General features: G+C 38.5%; 1 protein-coding gene across 2 annotated transcripts in view; it reads right to left on the bottom strand.

Annotated features, from left to right (window-relative positions):
* LAMA2 (laminin subunit alpha 2) overlaps positions 1-13,950 on the bottom strand; it is a 676,446-nt gene that overhangs the window by 236,759 nt on the left and 425,737 nt on the right. For both annotated transcript variants that reach the window (XM_040238873.1, XM_040238874.1), the window contains exons 20-21: positions 11,421-11,527; positions 5,032-5,212 (exon numbers count right to left, since the gene is read on the bottom strand). In XM_040238873.1, the coding sequence (XP_040094807.1) occupies positions 5,032-5,212; positions 11,421-11,527 (288 nt within the window). The remainder of the gene's footprint in view (positions 1-5,031; positions 5,213-11,420; positions 11,528-13,950) is intronic.

Raw genomic sequence — 13,950 nt, 5'->3', positions numbered from 1 at the left:
CAACTTAGCGACTAAACCACCACCAAGTTCACAACTAATTTTTCCATGATCTATGGATTAATATTTCCTTCCTGAGAAGAGTGCAAACATCCTTGTCCATTACACATTCTTAAAGAATGCAAACATAAGATCTGAAAAAAAACAAAAAGATTTGAGAAGATCTTCAAAGCCATCCAAGACAAGGAAGGCATGCCACTTATTAGCTACAGTTGACTCAGTTGCTGAGTACTTTTTACTGCACCATTTCAAATCAAAGAAGTGAAAGAAAGAAAAATGCCATCAAACACTCAGATTCAAATAGAAGACTAATGTTATAAGAACTCTTTTAGTTAGTTACATGACGATTAAATCTTTTTAAAATACATTTAGGATATTTAAGTTCACTTTTCAAGGGATGACACTTATCGTTGCTCACAGGATTTTACCCCAGCTGTGGAAAATGTTTAGTACAACATTTGACATAAATGTTAGCCATTATTTATTATTATTATTGTTGCTGATTTTAAGCCAAAGGACTTACTTTATATGTACCACTTACTAAGAAAAAAATGTTTCACAATGCTTAAATTTATGGGCTAAACAATGTCTTGGGACAGTTTGAATCATTACTTGCAAATAGAAATTAACCATTCAGTTAGGGAGTTTGAGATGGACATGTATACACAGCTATATTTAAAATGATACTTTATGGCCATTCAGTTCAGTTCAGTTTCTGAGTTATATTTGATTCTTTGTGACCCCATGGACTGCAGCACGCCAAGCTTTCTTGTCTATCATCAACTCCCAGAGCTTACTCAGACTCATGTCCATTGAGTCGGTGATGCCATCCAACCATCTCATCCTCTGGCATCCCCTTCTCCTCCCACCTTCAATCTTCCCCAGCATCAGGGTCTTTTCAAATGAGTCAGTTCTTCCCATCAGGTGGCAAAAGTATTGGAGTTTCAGCTTCAGCATCAGTCCTTCCAATGAATACTCAGGACTGATTTCCTTTAGGATGGACTGGTTGGGTCTCCTTACAGTCCAAGAGACTCTCAAGAGTTTCCTCCAACACCACAGTTCAAAAGCATCAATTCTTTGGCATTCAGCTTTCTTTATAGTCCAACTCTCATATCCATACGTGACTACTGAAAAATTCATGGCTTTGACTAGACAGACCTAGTTGGCAATGTAATGTCTCTGCTTTTTAATATGGTTTCTAGGTTGGACATAGCTTTTCTTCCAAAGAGCAAGTGTCTTAAATTTCATGGCTGCAGTCACCATCTGCAGTGATTTTGGAGCCCAAAATATAAAGTCTGTCTGTTTCCATTCTCTCCTCATCTATTTGCCACAAAGTGATGGGACCAGATGCCATGAGCTTAGTTTTCTGAATGTTGAATTTTCAGCCAACTTTTTCACTCTCCTTTTTCACTTTCATCAAGAGACACTTTAGTTCTTCTTCACTTTCTGCCATAAGGGTGGTGTCATCTGCATATCTGAGGTTATTGGTATTTCTCCTGGCATTCTTGATTCCAGCTTGTACTTCATCCAGCCCAGCATTTCACATGATGTACACTGTATAAATGTTAAATAAGTAGGGTGACAATATACAGCCTTGACATACTCCTTGCCCAATTTGGTATCAGTCTGTTGTTCCATGTCCAGTTCTAACTGTTACTTCCTGACCTGTATATAGATTTCTTAGGAAGCAGGTCAGGTGGTCTGGCATTCCCATCTCTTTAAGAATTTTCCATAGTTTGTTGTGATCCACACAGTCAAAGACTTTGACGTAGTCATAAAGCAGAGGTAGATGTTTTTCTGGAACTCTTGCTTTTTCGATGACCCAGCGGATGTTGGCAATTTGATCTCTGGTTCCTCTGCCTTTTCTAAATCCAGCTTGAACATCTGGATGTTTATCGTTCAAGCAGTGTTGAAGCCTGACTTGGACAATTTTAGGCATTATTTTGCTAGCATGTGAAATGAGTGCAACTGTGTGGTAGTTTGAACATTCCTTGGTATTGCCTTTCTTTGGGGTTGGAATGAAAACTGACCTTTTCCAGTCCTGTGGCCACTGCTGAGATTTCCAAATTTGCTGACATATTGAGTGCAGCATTTTCACAGCATCATCTTTTAGGATTTAAAATAGCTCAACTGGAATTCAGTCACCTCCCCTAGGTTTGTTCATAGTGATGCTTTCTAAGGCCCACTTGACTTCACATTCCAGGATGTCTGGCTCTAGGTGAGTGATCACACCATCGTGGTTATCTCGGTCATGAAGATCTTTTTTGTATTGTTTTTCTGTATACTCTTGCTACCTCTTTTTAATATCTTCTGTTTCTCTTAGGTCCATACCATTTCTGTCCTTTATTGTGCCCATCATTGCATGAAATATTCCCTTGGTATCTCTAGTTTTCTTGAATAGATCTCTAGTCTTTCCCATTCTGTTGTTTTCCTCTATTTCTTTGCACTGATCATTGAGGAAAGCTTTCTTATCTCTCCTTGCTATTGTTTGGAGCCCTGCATTCAAATGGGTATATCTTTCCTTTTCTCCTATGCCTTTAGCTTCTCTTCTTTTCTCAGCTATTTGTAAGGCCTCCTCAGACAACCATTTTGCCTTTTTTCATTTCTTTTTCTTGGGGATGGTCTTTATCCCTGCCTCATGTACAATGTCATGAACTTCCATCCATAGTTCTTCAGCCACTCTTATATCTAATTCCTTGAATCTATTTGTCATTTCCAGTGTATAATTGTAAGGGATCTGATTTTAGTCATACCTGAATGGTCTAGTGGTTTTCCCTACTTTCTTCAATTAAAGTCTGAATTTGGCAATAAGGTGTTCCTGATCTGAGCCACAGTCAGCTCCCAGTCTTGTTTTTGCTGGCTGTATAGAGCTTCTCCATCTTCAGCTGAAAACTATATAATCTATCTGATTTCAGTATTGACCATCAAGTGATGTCCATGTGTAGAGTCTTCTCTTCTGTTGTTGGAAGAGGGTGTTTGTTATGACCGATGAGTTCTCTTGGCAAAACTCTGCTAGCCTTTGCCTGCTTCATTTTGTATTCCAAGGCCAAATTTGCCTGTTACTCCAGGTATCTCTTGACTTCATACTTTTTCATTCCAGTCCCCTATAATGAAAAGGACATCTTTTTTGGGTATTAGTTCTAGGAGGTCTTGCAGGTATTCATAGAACTGTTCAGCTTCAGTTTCTTCAGCACTACTGGTTGGGGCATAGACTTGGATTTACTGTGATATTGAATGCTTTGCCTTGGAAATGAACAGAGATCATTCTGTCGTTTTTGAGATTGCACCCCAGTACTGCATTTCAGACTCTTGATGACTATGAGGGCTACTCCATTTCTTCTAAGGGATTCTTGCCCACAGTAGTAGATGGCCATTAACTCGCCTAATTCTTACAAAACCGAAGTGAGGCAGATACTATTATTTTCCTAATAGATGAAATTTGCAGGGTACAGTGAGGTGAGATCACTCAGTCAAGGTCATATAACTAATTGTTGGTGGTGTGCAGTGATAAGTTGCTTCCATCATGTCTGACTCTTTGAGACCCTATGGACCATAGCCCACCAGACTCTTCTGTCCATGGGATTCTCCTGGCAAGAATACTGAAGTGGGTTGCCGTGCCCTCCTCCAGGGGATCTTCCTGACCAGGGATTGAACCCACATCTCTAAAGTGGGAGAGCCACTAAACAAATCCAGGCTCTTTGGTGAGAGTCATGTTTTTAAACATAATGCTACCCTGTCTGTTTTATGCTTAAATTTTTTTTTTCTGTTGTGCTTCTCTGGCTTAGAATGCTACTAAGTTTTCATTTCTAAAATGTTATCATCATTTCATCATTTTAAAATAATGTTTTTGATATTTATAATTTCTGGTAGTGGATATATTTGAATTTGTAGCACTTTTTCTTCAATTAATATTAAGTAAAAATGCTAGTGAGAGTTGTATTTATAAAGAATAGAGTACATTTTAAAATGCAGCCTTATACACTTTTTAGTAAATACAGATATTGTCTTACAGATTATACATAGATTCTTAGAAGATCTACAATAATAATATTCAGAGTAATTTATAATGGCTTAATTTATGATAAAAACTGTTCATTAGAAGTGGTTGAGAACATCTTAAGGGTATTGGCTTTTAATATGATTCTTCCCACCCCTAACATAATTTTCTTTAGTAGTCAATAATCATGTCTTAAAATCGTGCCATGTATTTATCATGTTCTGAAAGCATACAAGTATCATCAATGTTGTACTACTGAGTTTTGTAAACGAGAGTAATATTCAACCAAGTGATTGTTGGAATAGAGGTCGATTCCAACTTAGTAGTATAAAATCAAGGCAAATGCTCAAACTTTACTTTCATCTGTACTGTTAATTCCTATTTTCTTAATTCAGGATCTGTAGGAAGGCTGTGGCTGGACACATGAGAACCCTGCTCGAGGGAGCCAGGGTTAGCAACCCCGGCTTACATTTTCTCTGGAACTAACAAACATCTACAGCCAATCTATTTCTCTCTCAGAACATCACAGTTTTCAAGGCACCTGAAAGTGGACGAAAACATTTTTTTTTTTTTTACCTTACCAGAAAAAGATATTAACTTCCCTGATCATTGTACCAATTTTGCAACAGGAAAAGGGAAAGTTGAACTATATAAGCTTGGGAGTAAAGTTTAAACTAAGGTAACACTGGCACCAGAAAAATTGAACATTTCTTTCAAGCTGCAGTAGCCTTTGAGTGACTGGCTGAACAGAGGTCACAGACAGGGAGGGAGACAGCAGAATTGGGATCTGCTGATGGATTTTTATTACAGGCACAGCTATTTATAGGGCAGTGTTTCAAATTACAATGTATTTCCTTTAACTTATTAAAAACATATGTAAAGCATTAGGTTAAGCATTTTTTTTTTGTATTATATGTTTGCCTGTTGTCCTGGTGTATTTCATTTAATCTCTGGGAACCTTATAGAACAAACTGCTGCAGAAGCCTAAATACCAAAACCAGGTAATGACTGCATTGAGCTTAGTCTCATTTACAGACCTGTGCATCCGCCTTCTTGGAAGTTGAAATAGCCGTGGGCACAGCGATCACATTTCTTTCCTGTTACTCCTGGCTGGCACCAACACTGACCACTCTCTTCACAGTCAAATGATTTGGACCCAAAGGAATTGCAGTTGCAGGGGACACACCCCCTTGCCGATTGGAGGCCAAAGGTTTCAGGCTGGCATAGAAGCAGAATGAGAAAAATTCAATTTAAATCAATTAATTCACAATGGCACTAGATGTACTGTAAGATCAGGTGGGGAAAGAGGAGCCTGTGGGTTACAATGGTTCTTCAGTGATGTTAGGACAATTGGACTGGAATTGTCCAGTCACTTAATCTAGTGGACTTTTTCTATGATTTCCAAGAGAAAAGTGCAATTACTTTGAAATTTCATCGAGATTAGTGGTGGAATTAGGGTGCTATCATTCAGTCTGGGATATTTTCACCAGCCTTTCCCTATATGTCTCAAGAGTCTAATGGCAATGTGGAAATAAGAGAGGACGGCAATTCTATTTAAAGAAAATTTTGGTTTCATTTCTAATAATCAGAATTGATTGTTTTCAGACATTTTAAAGTCCTTTTACTTGGTAAAAATGCTTTCAATATTATTGGGCAGAAGCCTAAAGTTAAAATAAATCTTTCTTCTCTTATATTGGGTCTAATTTTTGTCATATATCCATGAATACTTCTAATCATCATTATGGGGCTCACATTATACATGTAACTCTTTGGTTATACTGACAAAATAATTGGTGTAACTAACATCTAGTTTCTTGGGTTTCATCCTAACAATCAAAGTTGATTTGTGAGAACACATATTAAAGCACCAAATTAGGTAGATGAAGGGAAACTTTCATCTCTGATGAGTTATTCATATGCATATCTCTTATCTATTTGTAAGAAATGACCTTCCATGGTCCAGCATTACTAGCTTTGGATGACTTTCTGGAAAAGCGTGTTATCAGACCTAGAATGACTACATTAGAAAATGCTGATGGATTAAAAATAATTTCTACCAGAAAAGTGAAAAGCACATATCCTACTTAAAGTATGTCAGGGCTGTCTTTTAAGCAGAAGTTTGTCACATTATTATGATATTTTAATCTGGAAAATTAGTCTCAGTAAATTACTTCTTTGTAAAACTAATTCTTATTTTGGAAAATTAGTCTTAATAATTACTTCTTGGTAAAAATAAACCTTGCTATTTAATGTGAGCCACCCAAAGAGAAATGATTAAGCCTCATTATGTATTTTTGTCATTATTGTTAACAATATTAAAAATAAGTCGTATAAAACAAAATCATACTGAAAATTAGTCTCTTATAATGACTGTTGCTAAGAATAGCTTTCTTTTTAAATCTAAAATGGGTTGATTATGGTTGATAATCATTTTAATCTTTATATTTACTCTTGCCTTTATTTTTAGTTCTTTGTTTTTATAAAATAAAATAAATAGATTTTTATTTTATTTTAGTTCTTGACTTTATTTTTAGTTCTAATTCAGATTCACTGTATAATTAAAGAAATTGTGTGACACTTGTAACAAATGACCTTACTTGATTTTGAAATTAACTATAGGATAAAAGAAAACATATAATATTTTTATTCACAAAAAGCAATTCAGTGTACAATTCTAAATACCTGGCCAAAAGAAATAGTCTGAAATTGAGAAAATGCATGCATGCTTATTACAGTATTATTTATCATAATAATGAACAACTGTAGAGGTACTTAAATGTTCAATGTTAGAGAAAAAGCTGAATAAAGTAAATTATGAGGCATTCATGTTATAAATATATAAAATCATTAAAATCCTGTTTTGAAGCAGTTTTAATGATATGAATATGGGTAGAATACAGCATTAAGTAAAATTTCAAAAAGCAGAATACAAAATTACATATACACTATGATTCTAATTACATACCCACAAAGGCACACATACCACTCAGAAACAAATAGAAACTTATATACATAGAAAAAAAGACTAGAGCATTACATAGTAAAACTTTTTTTAAAAAGTAGTATTTTGCATTTGTTTTTATTTCCTAAATTTTCTTGACTTAGAATGTTCATTGTAGAGATAGTATTTTACCTTTATCTTTACCTCCTAAGTTTGCTTTACTTAGCATATCTATCTATACAAATATCTTTAATGGATAGACCAATAAAATAGTAAACTTTCAAATTTATTTTAAAAATTCCAAAGTTGATTATGTAAAGAAATATATGAGAAGTAATCTAGATAGCATATTGAAAAGCAGAGACATTACTTTGCCAACAAAGGTCCATCTAGTCAAGGCTATGGTTTTTCTAGTGGTCATGTATGGATGCAAGAGTTGGACTGTGAAGAAAGCTGAGTGCCAAAGAATTGATGTTTTTAAACTGTGGTGTTGGAGAAGACTCTTGAGAGTCTCTTGGACTGCAAGGAGATCCAACCAGTCCATTCTGAAGATCAGTCCTGGGTGTTCTTTGGAAGAAATGATGCTAAAGCTGAAACTCCAGTACTTTGGCCACCTCATGCAAAGAGCTGACTCATTGGAAAAGACTCTGATGCTGGGAGGGATTGGGGGCAGGAGGAGAAGGGGATGACAGAGGATGAGATGGCTGGATGGCATCACCGACTCGATGGACATGAGATGTAGTGAACTCCGGGAGTTGGTGATGGACAGGGAGGCCTGGCGTGCTGCGATTCATGGGGTCACAAAGAGTCAGACACGACTGAACGACTGAACTGAACTGAATGTCTCTATCATACTTTTCTAATATCTACCTAGTGTAGTTTTAAAACCTGAAAGTCAAAGTGGCTCAGTTGTGTCCGACTCTTTGTGACCCCAAGGACTATACAGCCCATGGAATTCTCCAGGCGAGGATACTGGAGTGGGTAGCTGTTCCCTTCTCCAGGGGATCTTCCCAACCCAGGGATCGAACCCAGGTCTCCCGCATTGCAGGCGGATTCTTTACCAGCTGAGCTACAGTTATACCAAAACAAATATTACCAAATTTCAGTAATACAATTTTAATAAATTGTTCAAAAATTTATTTCACAGCCCAGGGAAAACGCTGTAGTAAACAAATTTTAAAGAACATTCTTAGTCAGAAATTGAGATTAATGAGGTAAAACATATAGAGAAGCGAGTGCCTGCCTAGTCTCAGTGGGAAGTTTGATGAGCTCATATAATTTATTCTCATTTGGGATAATAATAAAAACTAGCATTTACATATTGTTCTTGCCACGTGCCAAGCAACATTTCTAAAGCCCTTTTCAAATATGAACTCTTTTAAATTCTCAAGACAATCCTGAAAGATAGTTATTATCATCAACTTTTTAGAGGGGTGAAACTGAGGCACAGAAGGGTCACGTGATTTGGTTAGCAGCTAGCCAGTTGTGGAGTCAGCATTCCAAATCAGCCAGGCTGGCTTCAGAGTCTGTGCTCTTAGCTGTCACATACACTGTCTCAGAGGAAAAGTGGTCCCAGGACAAAACACCACTCCATACATCAGTGCTGCAGGATATGTAGGAAGATTCTGCTGAATTTATGTTTTGGAGACATTTTTGCATGCTCATGCTCAGTCATGTCTGACTCTTTGCAACCCCATGGACTGCAGCCCACTAGACTCCTCTGTCCATGGAACTTCGCAGGCAAGAATACTGGAGTCGATTGTGACTTCCTCCACCAGGGAATCTTCCTGACCCAGGGATTGAACCCACATCTCCTGAGTCTTCTGCATTGGCAAGAGGATTCTTTAACACTTGAGCCACGTGGGAAAGCCCATTTTGGAGACATAGTGATCAGTTATGGTCCCTTTGTCTTACTCTAAATGTATGCATTTATTTCTGAAAAACATAATCTCTTTTAAAGATTTCTCCACTTAATAACAATAGTAATAATAACAGTAACACTACCTATCATTACTAAAAACTCTTTAGATGTGTGTATTACACACTCCTCTCACAACAACCTAGAGACAGCCATAGAGGTGCCTGGGCAGACCTCCCTGCAAGAGAGCCTGCAGTGGGAGTATCACTAATCGACAAGCCCCAGCTTCCATTCTCTTAAATCTAGTGAATCATACCAAGGCACACTTCTCCTAGTCAATTAGTGGAACACTGAAGTACTCGAATCTTCCTGCTCCATCCAAGACTCCTCCAATGTGTAAATTTTGCTTGGGCACTCCCAACTGACCTGGCCAAGAATTTGAGATTTGGGCAGAATGCATTCAGTGAGTCCTTTCTATCCATATTTTTTTCCCTCTCTCCTCCCACAGGGACAGACCCAACATTTCAGCAGAAGGCTCCCTGCACGTGATGCTCCATCCCCATCCCCCTCCACTGGAGTCTCCTCCAGTAAATCTCTTGGCATTTGTTCCTTGGAGGATCTGAGCCAACACACAAACTCTATGATGTAGGTCCTACTATGGATGAAGCAGCTGAATTACAAAAAGATCTAAGAAACAGTTTTACAGTGGACCAGAGGTGTTGCCGCTGGGATTTGACCTCAGGCAGTCTGATATCAAAACTAGTTCTTTTCAAACGTCAATAAAGAGGCAAGAAATAAAACTATAAATTTGTTCTTCTGCCTTCCTCCCTCATCTTCCTCCCTTTCCCATCCCCCTTCCTCCTTCTTTTACCTCTTCTTTTCCTACTCCTTCTCCATCTCCTTCTTCTATTCCCTACCCTTAGTTCTCACCTAAGCTCTGACTCTCCACTGACAAGTCCTGTCTCCTGGTACTCAGCATCTTGGCCTTGGTCCTATCTTCTCTCCCTGATCCTTTCTTTCTCTCTCCCCCTCCCCAAATTCCTTCCTTCCACCATTTGTTTTGTCTTGCCTCATGAGAAGGAGGATCAAACCTTTATAGTAAAAGGCATGCTACCTTTTTTTGTGCATGTTGTAGATTTCCAGTGTGTGAAAATGTGTGTCTTGTGTTTGTTGTATACATGGACAAAATTATAATGTGGTAATGTAACAGTCACTAATTATGATGAAAGGTCAGTCAAAGGTCAGATCAGTGGGCTGGATTTTCTTGGGCAAGTCACTTTCTTTTGTCAGATTTCCTTTCATTCATTCGTTTGTTCCCTTCATTTGCTCTAAAATGATGCCTGGGGTTCTTTCCCCTTTTAAGATGTTAGTTTGCTACAGATATATTTTTCTGTGTTTTCTACATATCAATGATCACTTGAAACTTTTATGAACCTATGAACTTGAACAAGCTTTAAAAAAATGTATCAGTAGCTATTTTTTAAAGGCAAGACTTCAAGCAGGAATTGCCAAGTTTTCGCATTTGCAATTCACACACTTAGCAACCATTATTTGGTAAAATGGCACCAGGACAGGTCAGCAGCAGCACACAGAACACAGCATGCTGAGGCAAGAGCCAGGCAGCACCTCTCGAATTACCGGAGCTGCAGGCCGATAGGCTCCCCGAGGGCATCCGCTGGAGCTGCTGGCACCCCACCTCTGGGGAGACCCCAGCACCCACTGCGCTCTCTGTGGCTGTTCGTCCTGTCGGTGCACCTGCCTGCTGAGGCTGCATCGTTTCCCTACGAAGCCTGATTTACAGACACATCTTCCTGTAATATCACACCACGGTGTCACAGAGCCCATGGGACTGCATCCACAGGACACACAGAATCGCTTCTTTGGGTCCCACCACATAGTGGGCTTTAAAAGCCAACGGAAAAATAAAAACAAAAAGAGAGCATACATGTTATTCAAGAGATAGAAACAAATAATATTTTTAAACCTCCTACAGAATGGCCAATTTGGCATCTGAGAAATGCTCGGTTCTCCTTAACAGTGTTTATCATGATAAATTACCTATTTATGTGAAAGAAATAGTGCAAATCCATGTACTCTCATGGAGGAATCTCAAAGTGCTCGGCATACTGAAGGCAGGGTAATGTATTCAGGAAAAGAGAGCAACATATTTTGATTTTTGTTTCATTTTAGCAAAATTGTATCCAAAAAATCCTTTGATTTGCTTCTATATTGAAAACTTTTGTTGAGCAGAATGCTCACTGGAACTTTAAATGATGGAACTAGAACAAAGTGCTTGGTAAAAGCAAAGGGTATGACATTTTTTTCTCCTGCCAAAAACATAAAGGCAAAGGAAAGAGTATGTGACTCACCATAGACAGGGATTAAATTTGTATGTGGCTTCAGAAACATTCACTACCAAGGAAATGTGTCAATAGGTAGGGTCAAATGCTAGTGTATGGCAAAGTTGTTCTATTTTCTTTTTAATTTCAATGATCACAGTAATTTTACATGTACAATGAGATATTCTTGAAACTTGTCTTTTAATATACTCGGGTATAGGTCATTTCTGAAAGCCAATGAAAAGTTTGAAGGAAGAGGTAATTCACTGGTCAGCTCTGACTTCTTACCTTACATTCATCACACCGACGCCCCTGCACGTTAGGTTTGCATTCACACTGTCCCGTCTGAGCATGGCAAATCTCAGAGAAGGAGCCGTTGGCATTACAGTGACAAGCTGCAAAGAGAGGAGAGATCTGTGGTTGGGAAATGTATTCTAATAGTCTTCAGAGGTTTATTAAATAATGGAACATTGGTCACAAAGTTTTCGAATAGAATGCTTTCTGATTGCTAAGTGTTCTGTTAGGCATTATATCATCTGATCTTTACAGCAACTCTGTAAGCTGTAGAGATGAATTACGTAAAGCAACAGCACAGTTCCTGGCACGCCATATGTTGTAAAAATATTATTGTCACCATTATTATTCCAGTTATAAGAATGAAGACACTGAAATTCAAAGTCAGACAAGGCCACATGATCAGTAGGTGATTTAGCAGATTTCAGGTAAAATGTTCTTTCCATCACTCCTCCAGCGGTTTTGCCTGTTCATAGATGCACTGGGGTAACGCAGAAAATACTATAATCTCCATATAAGTAATACTGACTCTAGAGCTGAAATAATTTTGAGGAATTATCAAAATTAATAGCACCCATGGAATAATATTAATGCTACCATTAATGAAGCAACATTATTATTTCCAAATGATTATTTACTATATGCCAGTTTTTGTGTTAATTTCAAAAAATGAGCTTAAGATGAAATATAAAATAAATATACAAATCTGAAAAATATTTAAGATTAGAAAAGTATATAAGGCAGAAGAACTAAGTAGACATGTTTCCAAAGAGGACATCAAAGTGACAAACAGGCCACGAAAAGATGCTCAACATCACTAATCATTAGGAAATTGTACGTCAAAAGCACAATGCGCTATCTTACATCTGTTTAAATGGCTGCCATCAAGAAGACAAGAGACAGTAAGTGTTGGTGAGAATGTGGTGAAAAAGGGAGCCCTTTACACCACTGGTGGGAATGTAAATGGGTCCAACCACTATGGAAAACAATACAGATGTTCCTCAAAAAATTAAAAATAGAACTACTACACACATTCCAGTGATCTCATTTCAGAATATATACATAAAGGGAATGTAAACAGTATTTTGAACAGACACATGCCCTTTCATGCTTATTGCAACATTATTCACAATAGCCAAGGTATGGAAACAACCTAAATGCTCATCAATAGATAAGTGGCTAAAAAGATGTGGTGTATACACAATGGAGTGCCGGGGGCCAGCCTCAGCAGAGTCCAGGGATGCCCTCAGGATGGACAGCATTGGCGAAAGGAATGAAAGGATGACATGGGGTGACCAAGCTTTGGTGAGCGAGCCTGCAACTTTATTTTCAAAAGGAGCTTTTATACCCTGACTTGTACATAGAGGGAAAAGAAAGATGCAAGGTCATGCAGAATCCACCCAAACACTCCAGCAGTTTTGCCCTTATCGAAACCAGGATTCTTTTCTGTATGTCTTTTCATAAACAAGGGTCTCATGTTATGTACATTGTCTTCTGGCCAGGAGGCCTGTTAACATTTTATGGCTCTTTTCTTGATAAATGTTGATCAACCAAAAAACGTGTTTTCCTTTGAAGTGTTTTTTTCTTTATATTTCTAATCTGCGTCACCCTTAGAAAGTACTAAACAGAGTTACATTCTTACGGAGCAAAGGTGCAGTGGGTTACAACAAAGAAAGAACTTATTAGCTCAGAGGTCTGATGTGGTTAATTCCAAGGCTACTACTTGTTTTCCTTACATTTCAACTGTGTTAACTAATGCACTCCCAGGTGCACAATGGATAAGGGAATGGGAACTTGGCAGCAAGCACTGGCCCAATAATGAAGCCCTTTACCAGTACTATTCTAATAATTTTTCATTCCTCTAAAGGCTCTATATTTTTAGAATGCTTTAGGCTTCCCGTGCCTCTCACAGTTGGGAGGCTGTGAACAACCACATGTGTAGCTATAAGAGTCTGGATAAACCTGTCAGGCAAGCTAGAAAGCCATCAGAGGGGTTTGAATTGAAACACTCCTATCATGCCCAGGAGACTTATTAGCTAGAGCCTTAAGTTGACTTTTTACAGAGAAAGGTGGTCGGGGATAGCCCCCTGTTAATGTCAGAAGAGTTGGTGAAAGGCATAAAATAGTAAGACAGACAGATTCTGGTTTCGGGGTAGATACTCAAGCAGGTCCAGGGGGTCCCTTGAGTCCTGATCCGCCCTGCTCATCAGGTCTCTTCCATATGACCTTGTCATGGGTGGGATCTACCGTGCTGGCTCCCGGCAATAGAGGGATTCCCAGGTGGCTCATTGGTAAAGAATGCACCAGCCAATTAAGGAGAGACAGGAGACATAGGTACAATCCCTGAGTTGGGAAGATCCCCTGGAGAAGGAAACGGCAATCCACTTTAATAGTCTAGCCTAGAAAAAATCTCATGGACAGAGGAGCCTGGCGGGCTACAGTTCAAAGAGTCACAAGAGTCAGATGTGACTGAATGACACACACACACACACACACACACACACACACACACACACACACACAC

This window comes from Oryx dammah, unplaced genomic scaffold (assembly GCF_014754425.2).
Source record: "Oryx dammah isolate SB20612 unplaced genomic scaffold, SCBI_Odam_1.1 HiC_scaffold_4, whole genome shotgun sequence".
NCBI classification, from domain to species: domain Eukaryota; kingdom Metazoa; phylum Chordata; class Mammalia; order Artiodactyla; family Bovidae; genus Oryx; species Oryx dammah.
This window is presented reverse-complemented; position numbering and strand designations above follow the sequence as displayed.